The 27,337-nt window shown below is 37.6% G+C and overlaps 1 protein-coding gene across 11 annotated transcripts in view; it reads right to left on the minus strand.

Moving 5' to 3' along the window:
- Positions 1-27,337, minus strand: part of LOC129425869 (sickle tail protein) — a 159,317-nt gene that overhangs the window by 64,175 nt on the left and 67,805 nt on the right. For 9 of the 11 annotated variants that reach the window (XM_073864263.1, XM_055181910.2, XM_055181911.2 and 6 more), the window contains exon 2: positions 3,055-3,347. In XM_073864263.1, coding sequence (XP_073720364.1) covers positions 3,055-3,347 — 293 coding nt within the window. Of the gene's footprint in view, positions 1-92; positions 284-3,054; positions 3,348-6,514; positions 6,820-27,337 lie in introns of those variants that run through there. The other 2 variants (XM_055181913.2, XM_055181915.2) reach the window with 2 other exon arrangements.

Below are 27,337 nucleotides of genomic sequence, written 5' to 3' on the forward strand. Positions count from 1 at the left end.
GGACACGATCGCGCGATCTGCAAGTTTACACGCGCGTGTAGTAACTTAATAGGAAATTCTCTGCAAAAAGTTGATGGATATGTTCACATTACCTTGTTTGTATGCGTGACAATTGTCGGTACCTAACAATCGTTCACTCCCTCACCGTAGTCTCGGTATTCCCATAATTTGTAGGAATGTTGAATAGTACGGTATGTCCTAATTAGTTTGTATCCTGAAGTAAGAAGCTCGAGAGTGTGTGTATGAGCGCGTGAATCTCACGCCCCCTCCTCCTCGCGTCTCGCCCTGGACGCGCGCGCTCACCTAGTTGTAAACTGAGCCAAGTCTGCTCTTACATCACATATTACTATGGTGACTTTTCTCTTCCTCTTCACCCAACATACTTGACTGATCATCTGACAAATAAACACAGGAGGGCAGTTTGCAATGCTCAGTTATGCACATAGCAAAGTCGTAAACTTTGTTTAAAAATATGTTTGCAACTTTATAACAATTTTACGACAAAGATAATTTAGGCATATACCGGGTTTTTCCCTATACTTATCACATAAAGGTAAAAGAATACACTGTATAACAAAATATATAATTTCAAGGGAGGTAAAATGAGCATGTAACGAAAAGTGTCCGTTTCATTTATTTTAACATGAAATAACGCGTTAAATGGCATGACACACACACAATGTGTAAAAAATTAACACATCATTTTTTACAGTGTATCATGAAAATCTGACTTTTTCCATGTTTAAGTGTTATAATTGGATCCCCAGTGCTTCTATAAACCTAGAAAATCTAAAAAAAGAACAACCCAGCAACTAGTTTTGATAAACCATTCTCTGCAAGCATGTGAAAAAATAGGTCACTGATATTTGTCTCCCCCTGTGATGTCAGAAGGGGATAATACCGCCCTTTAATCTGCACTATCCAACCATGGCAATGCTATTTAGTGCAGAGCTCAGCTCATTTGCATTTAACAGGACACACCCAAAACGCCACATTTTTGCTCACACCTACAAAGTGGCAATTTTAACACAATATAATAAATTATCTATATGGTATTTTCAGCTAGAACTTCACATATGTACTCTGGGGACACCAAAGATTTATTTTACAGCTTCAAAAAGAATTGTACCCTTTAAACTCCACTGTGTTGCACGAATCTCTTCTCGGCTGATAGCTTACTGATTCATACTAAATAAAAACATAGACAGTCACATGCAAAATACCCTTAATGCATCATGCAACAAACATCCAGTGAAACGTGTCCAATTAAAACAGTTTCTGTCGTTGCTTCCGCAGACCAGGTTAAGTGTTTAAAAAACTAATTTTACCTTCACAAGAATTTGTTTGTCCTCTTTGTGCAAATACATCACATATATTACAATAACAGTCAAGCAATATGACGCAAATCCTAAAAGTAGATAGAAACTGACAGGTTGAGCTTAAAAATTAGATTCGGAGGTTAGTCAAGTGGATGACTGGGCATTAAACCAATCAAAATTCCTCTCTCTCAGTCTCTCTCTGAATAACTACATACTTCTACACACTTGTATTGTTCACCTAAACACACTCTTCCTTGAGAAGCTGTCAATCACTCTCATTGTTCTGCTATGCAAAGTCTTTAGGAGCAGGTGAGGTGTCTTTTGTTTTCAATCAGAGTAAACACAAAATACCCCTCGCTCACCTACTGTGGAGAGGCATTCAGCCCCTGCCCCCACCTTTTCTCTTTAATACCCCTGGGGTAATCCAAATACATTCCACAGACCCACTGAGTGGATGACTATGGGCAGAAGAAGTAAAAACATCGAAAGGAAAAGGAAAAAAACAAGTACATTTTCCAGAAACGTGTATTTGTATAGTATAACAAATAAGTATAGTTTGGTTCGAATACAAAAATTAAAATGTAATAGAATAATATCCTTATACAGAGCTGCAAAGTTTTGGCATTAAATCTGAAACACTGATATTTTGACTCGAGAAAAATGGATATTTTAGGGCATGACCTGACAGCGACATTGTGTCAGTTTGATGCATGGTGCCGACTCTTGTTTTCACCTCAGGCAACACTGCCTGGACGGAAAACATTGCAAATGGACTTTTTCCAACCAAAGGGGAAGAATAAAACAAACCACCTCCTGTTCGGACAATCTTTTCACCGCCATCACAAGTCCCTTGGTTAGGTTGGTTATGGGGCCACTGTGAAAAAGAGCACTATTTCACGGTTTCCAGCTATTTGAAATGAAAATAATTGAGTAGTATAATGAACGTAGTAGCTGAAATGGGATCCCGGTGGCCATAACTGAAAGCACATCTAAGTCCAAAGCACATCTACGCACTTAATATTGCATGAATATCTCACCCACTTGAGAAAGTTTTTAGATCACTAATCTTGTTTATCTTTCCTCAGCAGTTAGCACTTCAAACCACAAACTCTTTTCGCATCTTTCTTAACTATTATTTATCTTTCTATTGTAGTCACCAAATAGGCCAAGGTCTTAAAATCAAGGACATATACAATTTGTGGACAACACCATGGAATCCAGTAGAAACCATATAAACATCGCTCACAGCCTAGTAAAGATTAGCCTTTACCAAGAATTTGCATAATTTGCATGCTACGCTTCCATGCTAGATAACTAAAGATCTATCGCACCATTTTTGAGTAGATAATATTTGAAGATGCAAATGGACATTGTTATGTCTAGAAAACACAAGTTTCATGTACATTTAAACATCATACTAGGCATTTATGTTTCTACCAGTTTCTACCTTCAGGCGATAAGACTGTTGCAATCATTTCAAGCATGCATATAAAAACTTCCTGGATAAACTTTGACTAAATGTATTATATGGTAAAGGTTTTGTATATCCTGCAACAGCTGGAAAGGTTTTGAGGTTCTGGTGAAATGTATTGCATTAATGAACAAAACATTATGATCTAACTCTCAAACTTTCATAGGGCACTTATTCTCCAACATCTATAAAGATTGAGTATTAGACATTTCACAAAAATAAGATTCTAGCATCGACAACCAACAGTAGCTCAGCGGTCTTGACCTGTTCTTTGAGTCTTTCCTGATGGCCCATGATGGCAGAGGCGTGGTGTGGGTATTTCTGCTTGAGATGTTCCAGGAAGGCCTCTCGTTTTTTATCCATATCTGAGGGCTGCATGGCCAGGATCTCCCTTGAGCTGCGTGCTCCACCCACAGTGTGTCTCCGTGGAACCCCCGCGCGACTGGATCTGGGCTCGCAGCGGTTGCCCGGGCTGTTAGTGGGGACGGACTGCTGTTTACGGGATAGGTGCTCAGCGTCCTCCGCGGAGGTCACTTTTAGATTACCTTTCAGAGGCTCTAGACAAAAGAAAAGAGATGGAAATAAGTGGATGCAGATTAAATGTTTTGGGAACCCTTTCTTTCTGCAAACCTGATGTGGAGCGCATGCCTTAGTTTCAAGACAGCAAACCAAAAGCTTTAAAGTACCACTGTGGGGAAAATCCCATCACATTTCCGGCTGATGTCAGAGGTAATCAGGCCAATTACAACGCACATATTAGCTGGTCAATTAGGGACACATAGCTTTTCAAATCATTGAGTTTTGTACAAAACTAAGGTTGTGCCAATGGACGATGCCACGCCCCCCCCGCCCCACTCCACTGCGAGTCGACACACATCAACTCTCTTCTATAGACTATAGTTAACCTAAAATCTTTACAGGTATTTTTCTATAAATTGAAAATATAACTAATGCATATATGTTATTTTAAATACTGTAGTCTATGCCAGAGATGTGACGTGTGTTAATTAGGGGTGTCAACAATAACTGATTCGGCAATGCATCGCAATGCGCACATGCACAATTCAGCATCGATGCAAGCAAAGTGCCATAATCGATTATGTCACTGTTTATTTTCTGGCCTCGAGTGGACAATAAAGTTGTGAAGTTTCAATTACTTCCGGGGGCATAACAACAACAATCAAGATGGCTGAGGCGGAGAGAGATGACAGTGATAGACGGGTAAATAAAAATGAACCCTTTTCCATGGAAAGTGGACATATGGGCACATTTCGGATTCTACGAAGTTAATGGGAAACTAGACAAGACTTACGCTGTGTATAAAATCTCATCTCAGGTATATAATTGTCATTGTCTTAAAGATGCTAAGCTTCCGTTTTTGTTGAGAATAGTTGCACTTGCCTTGTTGTGTACGGTAGAATTCTGATGCATCGCAATGCATCGTAGAATCGAATTGAATTTAAACGTTACCTGGTGAATCGTAATTGAATCGAATTGTGAGGGCAGTGCCAATGCACACCCCTAGTGTTAATATTGCCTTTTTACATGTTGTACATTTAACTTAATGTTTAATATTTAATTCTGTACAGGAAAACAGCCCGTATGAAGACATTATTAGTAGCCTGTTGTAGTGTGTCGGGAGATCGTGCTCATTGTTACATAGGTCTGTGGCGTTACTGCACTGAAGCGGCAGTTTAAGATATAAGCCCAGAATTCAGCGAACATCAAGAACAATAAAACGGGAACAACACTCCGACCGAAATGGTATTTAAAAAAAGTGCACAACTCTTCTTAAGTGGAAGTAATAAAGTAAAATAACGAATAATAATTATATAATAACGAATAATAACAAAAAATTAAAATACCCCCCGCCTTACGATATCATCGTCCATCGCGATGGTTTGACGTAACCATCGTCAACTGCCAATTAACTTCCAGCTAACTGGTGTGTGAGTAAATCCAAGGTTTATCATTCCACGTACCAAAATTCACTTGAAGGCCAATCAACGTCATGATCAGATCTTTATTTAAAGGATTAGTCTATTTTCTTAAAAGAAAAATCCAGATAATTTACTCACCACTATGTCATCCAAAATGTTGATGTCTTTCTTTGTTCAGTCGGGAAGAAATTGTGTTTTTTGAGGAAAACATTGCATTGCATTTTTCTGGTTTTAATGGACTTTAATAGAGCCCAACATTCAATACCCAACTCAACACTTAACAGTTTTTTTCAACAGAGTTTCAAAGGACTATAAACAATCCCAAACGAGGCACAAGGGTCTTGTCTAGCGGAACGATTGTCATTTTTGACAATAAAAATAACAAATATACACTTTTAAAGCACAACTTCTCGTCATGTAGATCCGGTCGTGATGCGCCAGCTGACCCCACGCAATACGTCATGACGTCAAGAGGTCACAGAGGACGAACGCGAAACTCTGCCCCAGTGTTTACAAGTGCGTTGAAAGAGGACCGTTCCTACGTTGTTGTATGTCAACTGATACTAATTAATGTCTTTGTGGCAGTTTATTGTTTAAAATGTTCCGCAAATGTGCGTTTTATATATGTAACACGTGACCTCCCTATGTCACTACGCATTTACGTTAGGTCGTGCTGGACCGAACCTAGACGAAAAGTCGTGGTTTAAAAGTACATATTTGTTATTTTTCTTGTCAAAAATGACAATCGTTTCGCTAGATAAGACCCTTATGCCTCGTTTGGGATTGTTTATAGTCCTTTGAAACTCTGAAAAAAACTGCTAAGTGTTGAGCCAAGTACCAAATGTTGGGCTCCACTAAAGTCCATTAAAACTAGAAAAATCCCGCAATGCCCTCCTCAAAAAACACAACCTCTTCTCGACCCAACAAAAAAAAACATCAACACCCTGGATGACATGGTGGCGAGTAAATTATCTGGATTGTTCTTTTAAGAAAATGGACTAATCCTTTAAGGACATATCATAAATGTTTCTGAAGAATCATCTAAAGTGTGCATACGAATAACAGATGAAGTGCTATCAGGTGTGTGCCTTATGAAATAAATGTCATCTTTAAATGTTTACTACCATCAAACACGACACACCCACCCACAAAACAAGCACATACTAAAAAAATATAAAATGATGGCTCTATGTAAATAAACATTCTTGTAGGCTAATACAATTGAACACAACAGTACACAAACACAAAAAACACTACGTTTCCATCAGATCTAGAATAATTGCTAAAGTACAAGGTGAAATAGTCTGTGTCAGCAGAAAGACTCCAGGGAAATGACCCCGCTATACTCAAACACACACACAGATAAATTACTCTGATGTATTGCCCTCTTGTGTGAAGTTGGCACACAGATGTTTGTACTTAATGTGGGCCCTTTATCTCCGTAATAGGGACTTAAAGTGGTATGATATCACCGAAAGGCCAGCCGCATGAGATTCATTGTTTTTTACACTTTAGGGTAAGTAATAGAAGGCTAGCGTTTACTCGACCTCAGCACCAAAACCTCATACACCAAAGGTTAATAAATCACACAAAGTGTAGGAGAATAACTAAATCCTATCTTCCACCCCCTTTACGCCGAAAGTCACAGGACAGCAAACTATTAGATCTATTTATAACCGCAAAGCCAAGCATGCACATACACACGATCACGTCGAGGCCAAACAAATGTGGAAAACCAAGAAATCCTGTCTCATCCAGAAAAGCGCCATGCGGTCCATCCATACCTTCCACGAAAAGCTCTATTCTGCTCGCCTCTCCAAGATCTGTCAGCGCCTCCATGCTTTTTCAAGTGAAACTGAACCAATACACTAACCCTTGGGACATTCGAGAGGATTCAAGAGCCTGTCTGTAGAGACCAGCTGTTGGCCAGACTCCAATGCCTCTCACATGAATGACGGACTCGGAGACTTTAACGGTTTACTTTAACAAAGTTTGGACTGCCCTCGACTCTCAAGATCAACTCAGTGCTGTCAATTGAAAACAGCCTGCTGCGTGCCGAGTGTTCGGGTTTGTGTGCGCGACTGTGTCCTCATTCCCAGACCTAAAAGAGGTGATGGTGACGTTAACATTCCCCTGTAAGCTTAGCAAGGGGCCCTGACCAACAGGTGTTGGTATCTCCCTCTCACAGTCTTTATATTTCATTAGTAGTGCTTGCTAAGACAAGCGTCACTTATTGCTCATTCTTAGTGTTAGTTATTTGAATAAGCACATGAGTCTATTAAACTGTGGCATGCAACATTCGCACTATTTGTGATATAGACATAAACAATGCCTTAAACTGTTGATGTGCGTTGATGTGTTGTTTATTTTCTAAGCAATTAGAGTTCCCAGCAAGCAATTTGTGTTTAAAAGATGTCTAATAGCCGTCCAAACCCAGCCTAGGCTAAAACAAGGCCAAAATTTGATAGATGTCATATCATAGCCTAAAAATACTAAATAAATGACACCAAACACCTTGTAATCGCTGTTGACTTTGCTTACATGATGCAGTAAATTCAAGTTTATTTTGGCTAGAAGTGGATTTTTCATAGCCGGACTATATCAGGTATATGGGTGATTCTCACGAAACCATTGAAACACCACGGCACTAATGATTTTAGCTTTAAAATGTGTAATATAGTAACATTAAAAAGCATCAGAATTAACACAATACTGTGTTCTACCCTGCACAATGTGTGATTTCAACATAAGAATTTATAATTGTAAATTTTATCTCATTTTCTGCTGAAATTCTCATTACCGCAATGTGGCCGGCTGTGTTTGAACATGCGTTATGTTGTAATTTAATCAAATTAACACAAAAATATTAAGAAAAAAATAAATGGATGTTTTGCTAGACTACTTTAGATGACAGAAAAAATATTTACTGAATATTCATGTATAATAATAATGAAGAAAGATTAGGAAAATGATGTGTCCATGCCTGATGTTCTCATCCTCCGCAACACTTTTTGAGAACAGTTTAAGCACACATACAGAATTTTAATAAAGTTTGATTTTGAGTAACCAAGCACATGGACCAGTTACTTCAAGATGGCTACCAGGTAAGATCATTTTTTACAGTTAATTTGAAATATTGTCTTGTCAGAATTAGGGATGCACCGAATCCAGATTTTTTAGGTTCGGCCGAATCCCGAATCCACCGTTTAAGATTCGGCCGAATCCGAAACCGAATACCGAATCCTACTCGCATCCTTATTCCAACACAGTAAAACACATTAATGAAGTAAAAAACGTCCACAGCAGTGTATTTTTCATTTTATTTAATTTTAACTGTACATTATGCCAGGATGACAAGTTGGAAAAACTATTTTGACAATTACCATAAGCCTATGCATAATGAAAGCGATGCGTTGCGACACGCTCGTTTTTCCAATAAGCAAGCAGCTCCGCGCTGAAAACTATATTTAACTTTGAGTGAGAAGCTCCGCTCGTCAATGTCACAGTCTTCACACGGCCATCCAATTACAGTGGAGGAGGGGCGGGACATTACCACAGCAACCAACCGGCTCACAGCTGAAGCATCACACCTACCAAGCGCTCGGCTGAAAAACAGCTGGCATTTGGGGTCCTCAAGGCGTTTTCAGCGGTGTTTAAAAGTTTTGGTGTGTCCAGCTGACCGAAAGAAAAAGCTCATCTCCACGTCAGCACCCGATGTGTGCAATCAACGGCCGCGTGACGTCGACCAGCGTAGCGCAAGCCTAGGGTTCGGTTCGGTGGAAAAAAAATATAGGATTCGGCCGAACCCGAACCCCGCCAAAAAGCCCAGTATTCGGCCGAATCCGAAACCGAATCCTGGATTCGGTGCATCCCTAGTCAGAATGCTTACACGACATTTTGATTATCATTACCGCAACAGATGCTTATTAAATTTTAATTTAATTAATAGAAGCATAATACTTTGATTTTAAATGCATGTGCAGAATCTCCAAATTATGTTCTTTCAAGTTTGTCATGTCATTTTGAAAATATGTCAGTGTCGATGTTTTCTGACTGTTGCGGTAATGAGATTTTTTAGGATTAATTTTTTTAATTATGTTACAAAAAGTGTTAAATGATATGTAAAAGTTTTTAAATTAATGTTCCCATTTACTCCAGACTTTGTTTTTCGATGTCTGGTGGGAAAAAAAGTAAATTTAAGCAATTTTAAATTTTCATGCTTGACATTTTTAAAACCAAGTTTTCGTGAGAATCACCCATATACAGTCCTATAGATGGTTAAATGGCAGCTATTGCTTGCTGGGTTATGAATTGGATGATAAAACAAGCACAAAATCGGCAGCATGTAGGGACAAGAACATCAGATATTTGAGGAGTTAAGACCTTCTGACTTGACACACAAGGAAGCGAACCAAGTAGCAACATAGCAATGTGCTACATATGAATTTGTCAACCACTCAGCAAAGCCCTAACAACCAAAAGCAAACGTGTGCAAATGTTTCAAGTTTTCCTCAGAAAATGTAAACATTTAGTTCATTTCTTCCTGTAATATCTCCTTTTCAAAAAGTCAAGTGCTCCTGACACTGCGTGTCTAATGCGAAGTGACTGTGGGGGAGTTGTGATCCCCTAACAGCTGGGTGTTGCTTCACAGTATATAACTTAAGAAAGCATAGGATATTTTCAAAGGTTTCAGATATCTTCTGTAATCCTCGAGCTTGCCATTATATCACAGACATACCCTAAGGAAAATTTATGTATGTAGTCTGTAACTTAAAATAGCCCAGTGAGCTCAGATATATAATAACTAATGTGCATGGAAAGAAAACACTTATATGAGCAAATCCAAGCAAAAGTTAAACCTTACCACGTTTTGACCAAAAGTGTTTAACCATACTAATATCCTAGATGTCAATATTTGCTGGCTTAAAGGGGACATTTCACAAGACCTTTTTAAGATGTGAAATAAATCTTTGGTGTCTCCAGAGTTCGTATGTAAAGTTCTAGCACTAACAACCACTAATATAGATAATTTATTATAACATGTTAAAATTGCCACTTTGTAGATCAAAAAAGTGCAGTTGTTGGGTGTGTCCTTTAAAATGCAAATGAGTTGATCTCTGCACTAAATGCCAGTGTCATGGTTGGATAGTGCAGATTAAGGGGCGGTATTATCCCCTTCTGACATCACAAGGGGAGCCAAAATCCAATGAGCTATTTTTTCACATGCTTGCAGAGAATGGTTTACTGGGTTGATTTTTTTCACATTTTCTAGGTTGATAGAAGCACTGGAGACCCAATTACAGCACTTAAATATAAAAAACTCAGATTTATGTCCCCTTTGATGATATGTCCCCTTTAAATACTAGTGTGACGTCTCTACTAGCTTTTTTAAACATTTTTCCAATTATTTAGCATAGATAAGGGAAGTGTACATTTAAGAATTGTCACATCCATAACATTGTTTCTTCCTAATAAATGTGCACATGAAAATGAAAATAAATATTAAAATGTACTTTGAAGAGCCATCACTTTTTCATTTGTTGGGTTTGCTTCTGGTTTGTGCATTTTCATTTACAGAATTCCTACAAAGTATGTTGTCTCCCAAAAACGTCCTTTTTGTCACATCCATAACATGTGTATCTTTTCTATTAAATAGAAATAATAATAGAATAATGCTGTGTTCAGACCAGCCGTGGTAGAGGCGTCAAGCGCAAGGGATTTCAATGTTAAGTCAATGTAAGACGCGTTGATGGGTATCTGGAGGTCTCGCGGTGCCAATGAGGCGTTTAGCACGGTGTGGTAGACGCGAATCCGCCTCATTCGCGTGTCTAGTTCGCACGAATGGCATGAATTGAGTGTTGCCGCGGCAAATGCGTGAATTGAAAAATTTTAACTTTGGCGAAAAAACACGCCCCATTAACCAATCAGGGGCTTGCTCTAGTAGTGACGTGATTACAGGAAACAAGTGAAGTCGCAGAAGCCTATGGAAGGCCCTCCCATGAGGCAAATTTCCACATGAATGTCTCGATGACTAGATTTTCACGCGCGGCTTTCACGTGCAAACGAAGCGAGTAAACTTTAAAATGTTCAAGCGGCAAACTAGATGCAGCAGACGCAATTTTGATGCATTAAATGCGGCTGGTGTGAACCCACGGTAATGCTACTTACACACCAAACGGGGGGCATCGCATTACTCGCTCTAGATTACTTGCGCGATTTAACTTCGTGTCATGCGAATTTTTTGCTCGAGTTGAATATTTTCAACTTGGGCAAAGACACGTTTAAGGCGAATAGCGCGTGTTTTCGTAGTAAACGCGCCACCCATATCGCGCCATCCGCATCGCCCCACGCGAAGACGCGTCTGATCGCATCTTTGCATTGACTTAATCTACTCGCGCAAATGTGAACTTGCGTCTGGTGTAAACCCACATAGAAGTCTAATAGTCTAATAATAAGATGTAATAGAATAATAGAAAACATGAGAATAGACTAGGGCTGGGTATTGGCAAGGGCCTCCCGATATGATACTATACAATGCAATGGGGTGCATGTTGCGATACATTGCAATACTTTTTCTTTTTTTATCAAAAATGTAAAAAATAGTAAAAAATAGAGCTGAACACCTGCATTTTATGGTTTAAAAAATATAGATAGTAGAGATCGAAATATCAATCACGATAGTTAGCTGTATCGATATTTTTGCACAGCCCTAGAATAGACTGATATTTTTCTGATGTCTGAACTTCATGGGCCCTATTTTAACGATCTGAAACGCAAGTGCGAAGCGCAAAGCACAAGTGACTTTGTGGGCAGATCTTGGGCGCTGTTGCTATTTTCCCGGCGGGAGAAATAACTCTTGCGCCAGGCGCAAATCAATAAGGGGTTGGTCTGAAGTAGGTTCATTATTCATAGATGTGGTTTGGGCGTAACGTCAAATAAACCAATCAGAACGCTATCCAACATTCCCTTTAAACGCAAGGGTGCAAGTTCCATGGCGGTTTGCTATTATTATGACGGATTTACCAGGCGCACGCCAGGAGCGGTTCACAGCCGAGGAGACCCACGTTCTTGTAAGAGCAGTCAAAGACAGAGAAGTTGTTTTGTATGGGGATAGGAGAAACCCGCCCAAATCAGCGTCGGTTAAACAGGCGTGAGAGGAAATATAGCCACAATTGTCTCATCAGCTGGCAATCCCTATCGTTGCGCCAAGCGCTACAAAGATGTCAGAAGACGGGGGAATCCCAAGCTTGCCAGCATAAATCGGGCACGCCGTGTAACAGGAGGTGGATCTGCCTCTTCACATGACCTGACGCCAGCAGAGGACATCGCTGCGTCCACCCTCACCGCTGAAAGGGTTTGGGGGGCTTTGAAATCGGACCCAAGAAACGCAAGCAAGGTCCAACCCCAAAGTACACTTACAAATCAAGTTCACATACATTAAGGTTTCTTATGAAAACATTTTAATTATTATTTACATAAAATAAACATAATACAGCCACACATCAAACTTTTTTATATGAAAATATTTTAATCGTTATTTGCATGATAATTTTTTTAACACAGCCACACAATAAATAAAAACTATCACCACAATGCTCACCACTATGATTTCCCTTATCTCATGTGTTAATATTTTTTATTGTAACAATTTATGATTTGCAAAAATAACTGTTCCATCTGTGTAGATTAGATAAGCAAAGTGTGTCCGCGTTGTGCACGCTATACATTATGGTCAAGCATGCGCCCTTAAAATAGCATAATGAATAATGCGCAACGTGCCACTGACTTTAGACTAGTTTTTCTGGTCAGTGGCGCAATTGTTTTTTGAAACTGCAAAATAGCATCAGGGATGGTTTGCGCCGGAACACGCCTCCTTTTTTGCGCTGAACCGCCCAGGGAGCGCAAGTTCATTCCCTAGTTTGCCGACGTGCGTCTGTGGAGGGAAAAACCCGCTGTGCGCCAGTGCAAAATACGAATGATACTTTCGTCACTGACAAAATCAATTGCGCTGGGTGCAAGATAGGGCCCCTTATGTTTAGTAAAATAAAAACAGATGGTTCAAAATATTGGTAATAAATATATTCTCTGAGAAATGATAAATTTTTTACTGAAAATGTCACATCCATGACAGTGTAATTGAAGAGCTCAGATGTAAAACCCTCAAAGTGCGTCTGACAAGTTTTTTTGTAAATGAGCATTTTTATCAGACTCATAATGGATTTTGCCAACAAACCGGTATTTCTAAATGGCCTGAGGCTGGGATTAAGCAGATTTAAAGTGAAAGTATTTAATGAACGTATAATACACCCCGAGAGCATACGGTTAATATCATCACCTCGTTTTTGATGTTTAGCGCCTTTTGGATCTAAGATCCTCAATTGCAAATATATACATCATCTTGACTTAGTACAAATTCGTATGTGTTTGACTTTAATTGGGCTTTGATAGTTGCAACCCGTTTAAAGGGCTTTGTTCCAGCTTTGAGATCCCCATAGCCCAATTTGCCTTAGAAATGAAATATGGTGTCTCTACAGACTCATTGGCACCGTTTAAGATCATAACCAAATGCCTCCAGACTGTTATTCTGTTTGTTAAACCAAAGCCAAACCATTATCACCCAGTACCTAGTACTGACTGTAAATAGTCACAAATAAATCAAACGTCCGCAAGCTCTTCTAACCTTCCTTAAAAACAGCATAGTAAGAATAAATACAATGTTTACTTTTTTTATTTTTGCCTTCACTTTACTTGAAATCCCGGTCACAGAACACAATGGTTTGGTAAACTCTGTGTTGAACTGAAGTGTGCATCATCTCTCTTTGATGAGATCATATGTGTGTGCGTTTGTATATGAGTGCAATTGGGGTCAGTTGTGCTAAGTAATGCATTTATGGAGGAATGTGTATCTGTGTGCACCCACTCATAAACTTTCATTCCCTCTCTAAAAACAATGTTTTTCTCTCTCTCTCTCGGGTACACAGAGCTCTTTTGTGTGCTTGGTCATATTGCATTACTGCAGACAGTGACTTACTAAAGGATGATACCTGTAGCATCATTTCATTAGATGAGTGAATCTTACACACACTATTTTCCAACACACACACACACACTTAATCAAACTAAAATGTCATAATCTGACTATTCATTTATACTCAGTATGCAAATAAAATGACACACTGCAAGAAATAATAATAATCTGAATGTACGTACTGTAGGGTTGTCTTGCAGGAATTTTGGCATTACCTGTAATGGTACCTTTAATCTCAGCTTTATTTATTCATAGGTTGTTGCTTCATTTTCATTTATAATTAGCCCATTTGAACGTGCTCTAAACCCCAAGGCATTCTGGGAAATCGTCTCCATCTGTCAATCACTGTCACTTTTAGGATAAGCTTTAGGTGCACAGGGCTGGGTGGCAGGAAGTATGTTTCTTTTGAATAGGAGTGCATGGGGTCATCATCAAAAACAATAATTAACTTTAATTAATAATACTGAAAGCATAAATAAGATTGAAGGGTTTAGCTGTGAGTCTTTTGGCTTCACTGATGGATGTTCAATTTAAAGATTATACAATAGACAGGACCTTGAGGCACAATCTGTTTTTATCTCCATCATTTTTTTGTGTTCCAAATGATTCTCTGAGTTCCAACAACGTTTATTGCTTCTGCCAACAGCAAGCCTACAGCTAAAGTCAATGACAAATTCCCACAAGGAGACAGCGGAAAGATTTCCTAGTAAAAACATTTCCGTAAATACGTACACAAACACGCTCTCGTAAAAACATTACATTACATGATTTATCTTATAAAGTAGAGATAGACCAATATTTGTGGATAATTTAAGAAACTGTTTGCTAAAAATTTCTCTCACAAATGTATTGATTCGGTTTAGAATACATATATTTATCCATACATTTGGAGTCATTTGGATTACTTCAATGATAGATGGATGTGCTTTATGGAGATTCACCATATATGATGCCATTTTAAAATAAAACTATTTGTTTGTGTTTAACTGAAGAAAGGAATACATCTGGGAAGTAAATTATATTTTTTATACTATTTCTTCAATTCAGTCAATGCAGTTGGTTTGTACATTTTTGTCAAAATATGCATTACACTCTAAAAAAAAAAGGTTCCTTGAGGTTCTATATAGAACCGTGGGGTTCTATACTTGGCCAATAGAACCTTTTACCAAAAAACGGGTTCCATATAGAACCCTTGGAAGGCAAGAACCATTTTTATTAAAATGGTTCTATAATTCACGTTTTGTGACTGAAGTGTAAACTAAAGATTATACAATAATTGCAGACCTACACAACTCATTTACAAACCTACACAACTCATTCACAAACCTTTTTGTGTCAATAGGTTGTGGTCAAATAAAGAGAGAGTCAACAAATAGGCTACTAATATTTAGTGTACACTGTAAAAAATCCAACTAATGAAATGTTGGATGGGCAAAAATATATAAGTTAAACCAATTGTTTTGCTTGAGCTAGTTGAGAAGATCTGTGTTTAAAATATTAAATGAATGAATGGTTATTTTCAAATCCAGTCAAAATTCAGAATGGCTAGTGTTGACTGAACTAATTAAGACAAATCTGGTAAATATGTGGACTTATGACAGCTATGTTTCCTGACAACAAAATGCTCATAATATTACTGTTATTTGGTCACAAAATGTAATTGTAAGAGTTGTTCATGCGTGAATGTATGTGCTTAAAGTTTAAATATGCGTTCGGTTAATAAAGATAGCGTCTATTTAAAAATGTGCTCGGACACTTTCGGACGTAGATGAGCTCCATATAAGCTCCATAAAATCACAGACACTTAAGCGCTCACACCCCGCCCAGCGCAGCCTCTCCTCGGCAAGCCCATCAGACTGCTGGCTCTGATATCTCTGTGGCGTTCAAACATGCGATTTAATTCATTTTAATTTCTCATACTTAACAATGAAAGGGTTATGTTTTAAATCATATTTTAGGATTGCACTTAATTGATATTGCTGTTGAGTGATGTTTCATATCTTTTACATGTGTTATAACCGGACTGCATGCGAATTTGAACTTCAGAGCTGAAGGAGCGGGTGGAGAAATAGTCCCAATATCATAACAATCTTAAATAAAACTTCTAAATATGCCCGTGTGTGTACCCGTGTGCGCGCGCGCGTGCGCGCGACCCGCTCGCGCGCGCCTGTGTATGTACAGTATGTGCGTGAGTTTTTAATTTAAAATGTCTTAACTTAACTCGGAAGGATCTGAATCACAGGTCATTTCATCTGAGATCATTCCGCATGTAACAGCCCGGAATCACTCACTGTTTCCCACAACGACACAAGTCATCAGCCGTTTCCTCAAGGTCACGTCAGGTAAGTGTTTGTAAATAAATGTTAATTTTAGACTATATTAATTGGCAAATACGCAAATACTCGACGTTTTTGTAAACATATAAGTTATATAAAGGTGTGTTATGTTATGTGACCGACTTAAAGTGTGTGTTATGTTATTTGTCCGAGTTAAAGTGGAGCTATTTTAGTTAAGATTACCGGACAGGGTTTAGGACTCCGTCTTAATTATAATTGGGACATTTTTACAAACAAACCTTATAAAATACAATACTGGCGTGCATTTTGAGACAAAACAATAGCACTCATATGTTAACAGATGTCAGAATTTTAGTCAGTGATAAGTTCTGTCCGAGAAAACCGCCCGTGTTTAACGTTAATTCAATTACGTGTGATGTCTGAGGGAAATTTGGCAATTTTAGGGTATACAATCTTTCACCGTCAAGCTTTATTATATTAAACATGTTATTTATGTATGTATGTGTGTGTGTTTAAATTCCTATGTTTATTAAACCAGAGCGGTGATGATGTGGAGAAGGCAGACCAGACCACCACCATACGCGAAGATGAGGCTCGAGGCGTGACAGTTATTTTTTCAAACTGAGGAGTTCGGACTCCGGACCGGCATTTCTGCTTGTTTGTACCCTGAGATAAGTAAACTTTCTACATTTTTGAACCGATATTACTGAAATATTTAGTATAATTAGTTAATATTTATTTTGTTAGAGTAGGTCTTGTGCTAAATAGTGATACTAGAAGCTACATTTATAATATTTACCTCAGTTAAAAAATACTGCTGGTAACGTTAAAGCACTGACGGGCTTCGTCAACCGTCAGTTATAAAAGCTCTGTTAAATACATTTTGTTCCTGGTTTTAATGAATTACGTTACAGTCCTGCTTTATTTCTTTGTCATTTTAAATTAATTTGCCAAGCACAATAAGACAGCTGTGTTGTAAGGAGACGAAATTCGAGATAAAATGGCCCCAAACATCATCAGGAGTGCAAAAGAAGGAAGTAAAAAACATCTCTACGCCAATCTCATTGGAGAGGAAACCACAGAAGGTGCTTGTTTTTTGTCCAGTGTAAAGTAGCCTTATTTGCATAGTCAATGTAAAGGTTCTAGCACCTATAAATTGTATAAGTGAAAATATGAAAATAATGTTAGTATAAACTTTTTCCTTGCCATTGAAGAGTAGACTTGTTAATAAGGGGACGCTGGCTGAGAAAGAGTTAAAGTTTACCCACAAATTAAAATTGCCGTCACTTTCTTCAGCAGAACACAACAGAAGAAATTTTGAAAAAGTATGGTAATCGAACAACAATGGTGCCCATTGACCTGCATTGGTTTTGTGTCCATTAAATTGCTAGCAGAGTTGTTCGGTTACAGACATTCTTCAAAATCTTTTTTGTGTTAGTGTTCTGCTGAAGAAAGAAAGCTGTGAACATTTGAAATAACGAGTGAGTGAATGAGTTTTCTTTTTTGAGTAAAATGTCCCTGTAATTGATATCTGTACCTAATGTACAATAATTTGTATCTTTGTAGGTCTGGTGAGGAATGCTGCACTTATGTTATTGCAAGCATTATTTCAAGAAAATCCCAGCTTCCTTGACTGTGTAAATAGTGTAAGTATAGTCTTCTGTAATTTAGTTAGCATTTGAGGCACTTTATTTAAAGTAACATTCAATGTAAATATAAAAATATTACTCTGTTTACCCTTAAATAGCATACAGCTCCACATCAATTATTATGAGTCTTGTTGGTTCGTGAGTGTCATACTTTATTTGTGTTATTATGGGATAATTTTAAGTCTATTTGATGGCTTCTGTTAATTGGTAAAAAGCACTTAAAAGGTGAAATGTTTGTTTTACAGGAACCCAAAGGTCCCACACCAACCATAGTGTTCAACGGCTCTCCTGATCTTCTCAAATCTGAAAGTATCAACTTTATAATGGACAATGTGAACTTAATATGTGGAAGACATTGACATCACAGGCTGTGGAATGACTGTGTCACAGGTCGGAGAAGCGAACCGCCCCTGTCGCGGATCACGCTCCTCCTAGTTCCACCTCGAGGAGGCCCCAAAGCACCCCAATGACCAGACGAACCAGAGATAAGTAAAATATAGAAATAGAAACTTTATTTAAATTATTTAAAGCTAAAGTGGGGAATGGGAAAGGGAATGTAAAAATCTCGCTTCTCGCCCTCAGGGGGAGTATTACGGGGCCAGGGACGTTGGAGGGGTTTCCACGTGACTACAGCTGGAACACCGCTACAGAGCGTATCTGGGTGGGTTGGGCACACACCATCGCGGCGGCCCCTGATGGCATCCACAAAGGTCCAAGACGCTCCTAAGGTGAGTACAGACGACAAGCACACAGCACAACACTTCAAGAAAGCTTTGTGTATTTCCGTTTCAAGAGGTTCTTACTTGACTGTTGAACAGTGTTTCTTCTCTCTCCACAGCTCCTAGCCATAGCAGAACTACGTATTTCAGCACCCGAAGGACTAACAACCCAGCCGGCATCTGCAGCGTATATCCAACGCGATCAAACTTCACTCTGACAAGTAACTTCCTATACACAACCACGCCGTCCTTTCGCCCGGACCAGCCCCGCACTCTTTCCGCCCGCTACCTAGCGGTCGCCGGATCAGCAGAGCCTGCGGACTCTTCGGAGGCTGGTCTTCGTTGTGCTGCCCAAGGCGGAAGTTGACTCGCCCGAAAATCGACCCTTCCAGTAACTTCTACCTTCTCTCTTTATATCCTCCTCCACTCACACAGCTGTGCCTTGTTTCAGCGAGTGCGGGGATTCCCGGGGAACCCGGAAGTGCCGGTATCTGTACAAACCGGGCCGGGCGAAACCTCTTCACTCTCCTTTTGGTTCCGCCCCGCATAGTCACTTCGTGACAACTGTTTGCGTTTTTTTTCTCCTCAATGTTCAATACCCTTTTGCCATTAAGCACACAGTGACTTTAATTTATAAAATATATGCTGAAGTTTTAATACCTGTACAAAACAAATGTACAATCAACTTGTGTAAATTGTCATTCTATTTAATAGATTGTTCATGAATTGTCTTTAAATGCATTGTGATTTCGGTGACACTTTGCAGTGGGGTTCATTAGTTAACATTAGTTAATGTATTAACTAACTTGAACAAACCATAAGCAATACATTTGTTACAGAATTTATTCATCTTTGTTAATGTTAGTTAATAACAATTTAAGCTTTAATTGCTTGTTCATGTTAGTTCAGAGTGCATTAACTAATGTTAACAAGATTTAAATAAAGTAATTGTTGAAATTAACATTAACAAAGGTTAATAAAGGCTGTATAAGTGCAGTTCATTATTAGTTTATGTTAACTAATGTAGCTAACTAATGTTAACTAATGAACCTTATTGTAAAGTGTTACCGTGATTTCTTTTCATAATTTCAGACACATGTAAAAGTTACTAAAAATTAGTACTGCATATACTGTACAGTATCTATGCGCAAGGGAAATAACTTGATTTTTTTTTAATGTATAGTGTAATTAAGAGTTTAGCTGTTTAATACAGAGATGTTTTTTATATATATATAATTTATATATAAACGTATGTATGTTTATTAAAAAGTGAAAATGCTTAATGGAAATAATTAAATAACTAAATGGTTGAATGTAATGAGACATTTTAAATGTAAACTAAAGTTTTGCTGTCTAATACAGAATAAAGAGATGTGATTTTAAGTAATTTTTATAGATTTATATTTCTGTATAATACAATTAATAAATAGTAAACTTTTATAATTTTCTAGATCGGTTATAATTTCTTATCAATAATAAATTACTCATAATAATAAAGAACCTTTAATGGTTCTAAATAGAACCATCTGACTTTGATTCAAAGAACCATTTGGGGTTCTTTTTAATGAACCCATTAAAGTGGTTCTATATTGAACCATTTGGGGGTTCCATATATGAAGCGGGTGATAGAACCATTTCTGGTTCGATATGGAACCATTTTTTTTAAGAGTGTAGGGATTAAACAGGCCTTCCATTGTCTATGTTATATCAATACTGAACGTTTACGATCTATCCTCCTGACCTTTTCACACATACACACACACATTTACTGGCATCTATAAATGCAGATGTGTGAAGTGAATTCATTTAACTACTTCAAGCATGTGTGTGACCTGATTTGTTTGATAAGAGCGTCTCTCTACTCCACAAAAAGGACTTTGTGATACCGCAAGGGTGCCACAATGCAGCCTGGTGACATTTTTTGCGTCTCTCACCGGAAGAGTTCGCCTTTCAGTCTCCAGTATCTGTTTACAGTGGACTTGATCTTTTGATCTACAGGCAGAACTGTAAATCTATGAAAGGTGTCAGAGTTCAGTCTGATCAACACTTTCATTATTAGATTATAGCCACAGTTTAGTCACTTTAGTGCATGCCAAAAAGATGTGTTTAGTGATAAAATTCATTTACAGTATTAAATGAGGTCACAATCCACTTTTTTTTGAAAATACGCTCATTTTCCATCTCCCCTAGAGTTAAACATTTGATTTTTACAGTTTTGGAATCCATTCAGCTGATCTCCGGATCTGGCGGTACCACGTTTAGCATAGCTTAGCATAATCCATTGAATCTGATTAGACTATTAGCATCGCGCTCAAAAAATGACCAAAGAGTTTCAATATTTTTCCTATTTAGGCTTCACTCTTCTGTAGTTACATCGTGTGCTGGGACCGACGGACATTAGAGGTTGTGATTTTCTGGGCAGATATGGTTAGGACTATACTCTCATTCTGGTGTAATAATCAAGGACTTTGCAGCTGTAACATGGCTGCAGCAGGCGTAATAATATTACGCAGTGCCTGAAAATAGTCCGCTGATATTGAAAGTTACTAAGGGGACTATTTTCGGGCACTGCGTAATATCACTACGCCTGCTGCAGCCATGTTACGACAGCAATCAAGTCCTTGATTATTACGCCAGAATGAGAGTATAGTTCCTAGACATATTGGGCTAGAAAATCACAACTTTTAATTTTCCGTCATAGTACACAATGCAACTTCAGAAGAGTCAAGTTTTAAATAGGATACAATGGATTATGCTAAGCTATGCTAAAAGTGGATAGCGCCGGAGATCAGCTGAATGGATTCCAAAATGGTAAAAATCAAATGCTTAACTCTAGGGGAGCTGGAAAATTACCATTTTTTTTAAAAAAGTGGAGTGTCCCTTTAAGGTCAGTAAACATACACACTACACAGCAATGAAAAGAAAATGATATAATAGATGTTAAGACTTGCACAATACTTGAACAACTGAATGGATTATACACAGTATCAGTACACACTGTATCAATCTCTCCATTCATCTGTCCATATCTATCCATTTATTAATCTGTCTATCCATCTGTCTGTCTATATATCCATCTATGTATCTATCTGACTGTCTGCCTGTCTATCAATCTGACTGTCTGTCTATCTATCTAGCATCTGTAACTACCTGCCTTTCGGCTGGTCTGCTCACTTGTCTATTTATCAATATATTTCAATAAGTCTGCCTGCTGTTTATTGTCTGTTCTGCATCGACATCTGTCTGGCAAGGAAAACTATTAACATTTTAAGTGCTTTTCCAGTGGCCTCCACAAGAGGGAACTCCATCACAGGCTGAAATGCACAAATTAGTTTTCCTAAAAAAGTGATATTCACAAATGTTTTAACTACTGTTGACAGGGCCATTTCAGGGGATCATGTGTATGTGGTAAATGAGAGGCTGTGTATGTGTGGTACAGCACAGCACAGCACAGTTGGACATCGCTGACCCTTTCCCGTAACAAAGTGAGTAAAGAAGCTCTCGCCCGTGTGTTTGTCTCCGTGTCAACGGTCGCCCTTACAACAGAGGGGCTTGCAGCACCCTGACGAGAAGAAGAGATGAGGACACCGCCTCTGAACAGCTGCACACACACACACAAACACACACAGGCTTTGGGAATCTTGATTATATTTGGCAGAATAACCCTAATGGCAGAGAGAGAGAGAGAGAGAGAGAGAGAGAGAGAGAGAGAGAGAGAGAGAGAGAGAGAGAGAGAGAGATGTGGAAGATGATGTAGGCTATGTCTTTATATCTGTTGAACTGTAACCAGAGGTCTTTGTATTGGCAGCAGTACAGTTGTCTGTCTAATTCATCCCATAAGCAAGACAAATCACAGATGAAATATCTCAATTATTCCTTCTACCTAGACTTCAGTGACATTAAATGGAGAGCAAATGGAAACCTTTGCTTACGTCTTCTGCATCTCAGATATTTAATCTGAGAAAAAGACAGAAATCTCACAGATGTCTCTATTAGTGTTTCAAAAGAGATTTCACAAACTAAGCTCCGATTTGTTAAGTTTGTGATCAACATTTAATATTATTGAAGAGTTCAAAATGAATTTTAAACATTTTAAAGATGCAAACAATATCTTTTAGAAGGTACCGAACATTCACACATACTTTACATACTATCTCAATTCACTGTCTTTGCTATGTTTATAGGCTTTACTATGTATGTTTTAACATAAAGATGGCTTATTTAAAAATGCATTCACTGCTCCAAAACAAGATAAGCATCTTCAAACTGCAGTACTTCATCACGTCTAGACATTACTGTAAACCAACCACATTCCTAACATCTGTGACTTATACAGTACCAGCACTGTATCACATTGATGTTCGGTTTATCTTGAAGTGCAGCATTTATGCAAACTGCAAACTTTTTCAATAGAAACACATGCTGTGCACAATTTGTGTCAAACATACCAAACCACAGATGTTGGCACTTCAGACATAAAAAATAAGCAAATGGGCCAGTAAATTTAACTCATTCCCTGCCAGCATTTTTTGTGATTTTCACAAAAGTTTCACAAAATGCCTTCCAGGAAAACTTTATACTAAAAATATATAAACATACAAATATATCAAATGAAAGAACAGACCCTCTGCTTTCAAACAGACAATAAACAAACAAACAAAATGAAAAAAAAATGCTTCATACTATCTATATACAGGGCTCAACGTAAATAATTTTTTATACTGGCCCAGTGGTTCAGGTTTTCACTTGCCCTGTCAATATTTTTACTGGCCCTAATAAAAAAAATTCAGTGGTGTCACATATTAAATTTTTTTTTTTAAGTCAAATACAATTGTATACATTTACAACGACATGTTTCAATGAAAAAAGGCTCCCAACTTTTCTGCTTTACCTGTACTGTAAACTGACAGCAAACTGTGCAAAATATTGCATTGTTTCTTTCATTGTGTTTTACCCAAGTAAATGTCTGCTTCCAAGATGTTAAAAAAATATATATTGATGAAAAATTTAGTGACTGAGGGTGATGCACTGGCCCAATCTGACAAGTGACAATACTTTTTACTGACCTGAACGTCTCTCACGCTTGCCCCGGGCCACCGGGGCAGTCCTTTATGTTGAGCCCTGTATATATATTTATTCTCTGCTTATAAACTCTTAAATATGGGCATTTTTCTTTAAAAATATTTGTTTTCCGCAAAAAGCCGAGATAATTGCATTTTTGTGAAGGAATTTTGTTAGAGATCAGATTCAGAACGATTACCAAAAGTTTAAATTAAATAACGTTTTGGCTTTAGTTTTTCATAAATGTCAATCTAGTGGATCATCGCGGTATAGCAGATTAACATAAAAATTCATCAGGAAGACGTTTTTTTTAATGCACATTTTTTCTCTTAATTGACGAGATAACTCGTCAATGGCAGGGAAAGAGTTAAATAAACCCAAATAAACCCAAAATTTTTACGTTTGAAAATCATATTGAGAAGTTTGATTAATGCACTTAATTGCAATTAAACATATTTTATTATTACAAGAATATACACTGTCTGTTTTACCTTGTGAGCAGATATTCTGATTATAAAGTCCGCACATTTTCTTTTTATAATTTCTGTACAGCAAGTTTTGTTATAAACTAAGACATCCCTACATGTCATGTAAAAACTGTCACTGGTCACTTTACACGTCAGTCAAACAAAACCTTGCTGCCTAGGCAAGTCTAGAAAGTGTGTCTATGGGTCAATGACCCAAAATGCACAACCATATCAGTAAACCCATCAAAATGACTTTGAAAGTATGTGTCCTATTAGCGAAAGAGGAAAAGGCTGTAAATATATGACAGCTATAGAACTGGTTTTTCTGTATGTGTGTATGTGTATCGTACCGTGACAATATGCTTTAGTGGTAAACCAAAAGAGCCTAGGGGAAGACTGAGTGCATTTTAAACAAGTTTACATAGGTGTATTAGTGCGTAAAACACACACACATATGCATGTGGTATGCTGTCACGCTCAAGTAGCATTCTCTAAAAGCAGAACTGAAATTAATGAACACGATTTTAATACATTACTGTAACACGCGTCTTACGGATGCATACCATAGGAAATGCTTATAAGTGTAAGCTATCATGGTCTCACTCACATACACTTAAAGTCCCATACAGTGATCTCTCTAAAAGTATGTGAGCCTTAAGTCACACTTAAATGGGTATGAATTTGAATGCACCTGTAACAAAACAAACTACAAGTGTAGTCTGCAAACAAATGATGCAAATCTATGTGGTTTAATCTATAAATGTATCTTTACTTTACAAAGCCATATTAGTAATTATTTTAGGGCATGTATGTATTACTGCACCTATACACAGGTATTGCATGAAATTACATGAATGTTAATTTATTAATTCACTTGCTATAATCTGAAGCAATAACATGCATTTTTCAGTATGACTTACATGTCCAAAACTTTTTTTGTAGTGCACTGTACTGTACATCTACTATAGTTTCAAAACTTTGTTGTCATCTCTCTGACACCCTCTAGTGTTAAACTCACAATATGCACGTGCATCTGTTAAAGTGATTTTTACAGTATACCTGTCATATATCAAAATGTATTTCAGCATTATCCTATCTATAAACAATAACTACTGAATAACACAGCTTGAGAAGCTTAAAAACAGCAATGCTTTTTAACATTATGTAGACAAAGTGTAGGTGAAGGAGAAAGCAAAAAGGTTTAAAAGATCCAAAAATACAATTGTAGAAGGCTGGGAAAAGAGGGAAAATGAGAAAAGAGGGGAAAGAAATAAAGATGACAGGAAAATATAAAAAAAACTAATGGGTGAACTGCTGCAAGTGATCTGATTTGCTGTCCATGACATCATCCCTGCTAGGCCACCTCCCTGTCTTACGATGTCATCAGCAGTGAGGCATGTCAGTGCTGTAATGCAGCAAGACCCCAGCTACACACACACACACACACATAAAATATCACAAGGAAAAAGATATTGTGAGCATTTGTGTGTGCATTCGACACAATTGTATGCTAAGGCAGTCAAAGCTTGCACGAATTAAGCAAAAGCTGCGTCAGAAAATCTGTTTAAAGATCAAGATCACTGTTCCCAAACCAGATTCATGTCCTTTATAACTCTGTTTCCTTACAATCCAGATTAGGAGTTCATCACAGCCAGTCAGCAGTGCAGCAGTTTACTCAACTTTAAACACATAATCTCTTCATTCCCATGCAAATCTGATTTACACAAATGTCATCATAACATTAACACATATTTACTATTTTACACTGCACCATTTCATTTAATAACATCAAATAGCACACAAAAGAAACTTTGCATGGAAAATAACAATTTCTTAAGGCCACATAATGGCAAATAATATAATAAAACAGGCTATCTTAAACTGGGATGAAACAGTACGATTGTTTTATCATTTCTGGATTATGTTGTGTATGCATTCATTTGTATGGATGTTGCATGAAATGTTGAATTGAAAGAGTGATAAGTCATTAAATTTAGTACATACTTTTATTTTTCTGGATATAGGTATGATTTATATTATGCATGCTCATGATACATCAGAGAAACGAGTGCATGTCAGGGTGTGTGTGTGCTTCACAAGAACTGTAAATCAGTAGGGTGTGTATACAAAATACCATTTGCTTGATCTCATCTAGTTTGAAAATATGAGGTCCAACAGTCTGGGATTGTGAGTAAAAATTAATCTATTTTAATACAAATTGTTTTACTTTTAGAAAGTATTTAGTATGCTTTCGCTTTAATAACACTGAAGCTGGCATGATGCCCACAAGCGAAATGACCCATGATGAATCATGTTATTCCAGCATGATCTGAACATTTTCCAAAAGAGTCTTGTGTGCCTCAATGAAAGAATTTGACCATTTGTAATAAGAATTAACATGGCCAATATAAAAAAAAAATTATTTTGATTCGTGACTTGGAAATATCAAATTTTAAATATTTCCTATTCATTTTTATCATAACAATTCACATTTCAAAAATCCTAAAACGTTCACTTTGATGTGAAACTTTTGGACCCCAACTAAAAATAACTTCTTAAGAAGAACAGTTCAAGTTTGGTTCTTGACACAGGCAAAGTTATTAGTGCTTCTGTGAGAACTCAAAATAAGGCACAAATAGTCCATATACAACATAAGTACATTTATATAAGATCATAAAGTTTTGTCTACTGCCAAGCAACTGAGCAAATTGCTCTTGACAATCCTGGCTTAGGAAGAGGAAGTCAGGAGGTAAACTTCCATTTGAGGAATAAGGACTGCTGGTGGAATGCAGGAAAAACATTTAAGGAACAGGCAGGGAATGGGCGGAGGACTCCTGCTGCTACTTTAATTGTTTATGTTTTCCTGAGGCTTTCCCTCTTCCTTCCATTCAGAAATTACCCAGAATATTGCGTGACCTTAAGACTGAATATCAGCAGACCCAGAAACAACCTCCAGATTATCAACCGGAATATGGTAACAAGGAAAATGCTAAGATTCAACTTGTGTGTGTCTACGTGAGAGTCTGAATGGATACGTCTGCCAAAATGCAATGGCCCCAAAACAATAAAAATAACACTAAAGCTAGTCGAAATACTTTTACAAGAAAAACATTGCATTAGATAACACAAAATCAAATTAAATGGAAGCAATTTTCTCAGAAGTAACTCTTAAGTTTTTTTTTATGACTTTTGTAATGACCAACTGGTTTCAGTGTGATTTTTAGTGGATTTTCTCTTCCCCTTAATGAAGCTCACAAGGACGGCCTACCGAAGTATATAATTCAGCACAATAACTGTGGACATTTTGCACTAAAGTTTTATAAGAACGAATGTCTTGTGCTTTAACATTATGTGACCCTGTCTGTGAAATTTTATGATGTGAGTAG

The sequence above is a fragment of the Misgurnus anguillicaudatus genome, chromosome 25, assembly GCF_027580225.2.
Source record: "Misgurnus anguillicaudatus chromosome 25, ASM2758022v2, whole genome shotgun sequence".
Taxonomy (NCBI): Eukaryota; Metazoa; Chordata; class Actinopteri; order Cypriniformes; family Cobitidae; genus Misgurnus; species Misgurnus anguillicaudatus.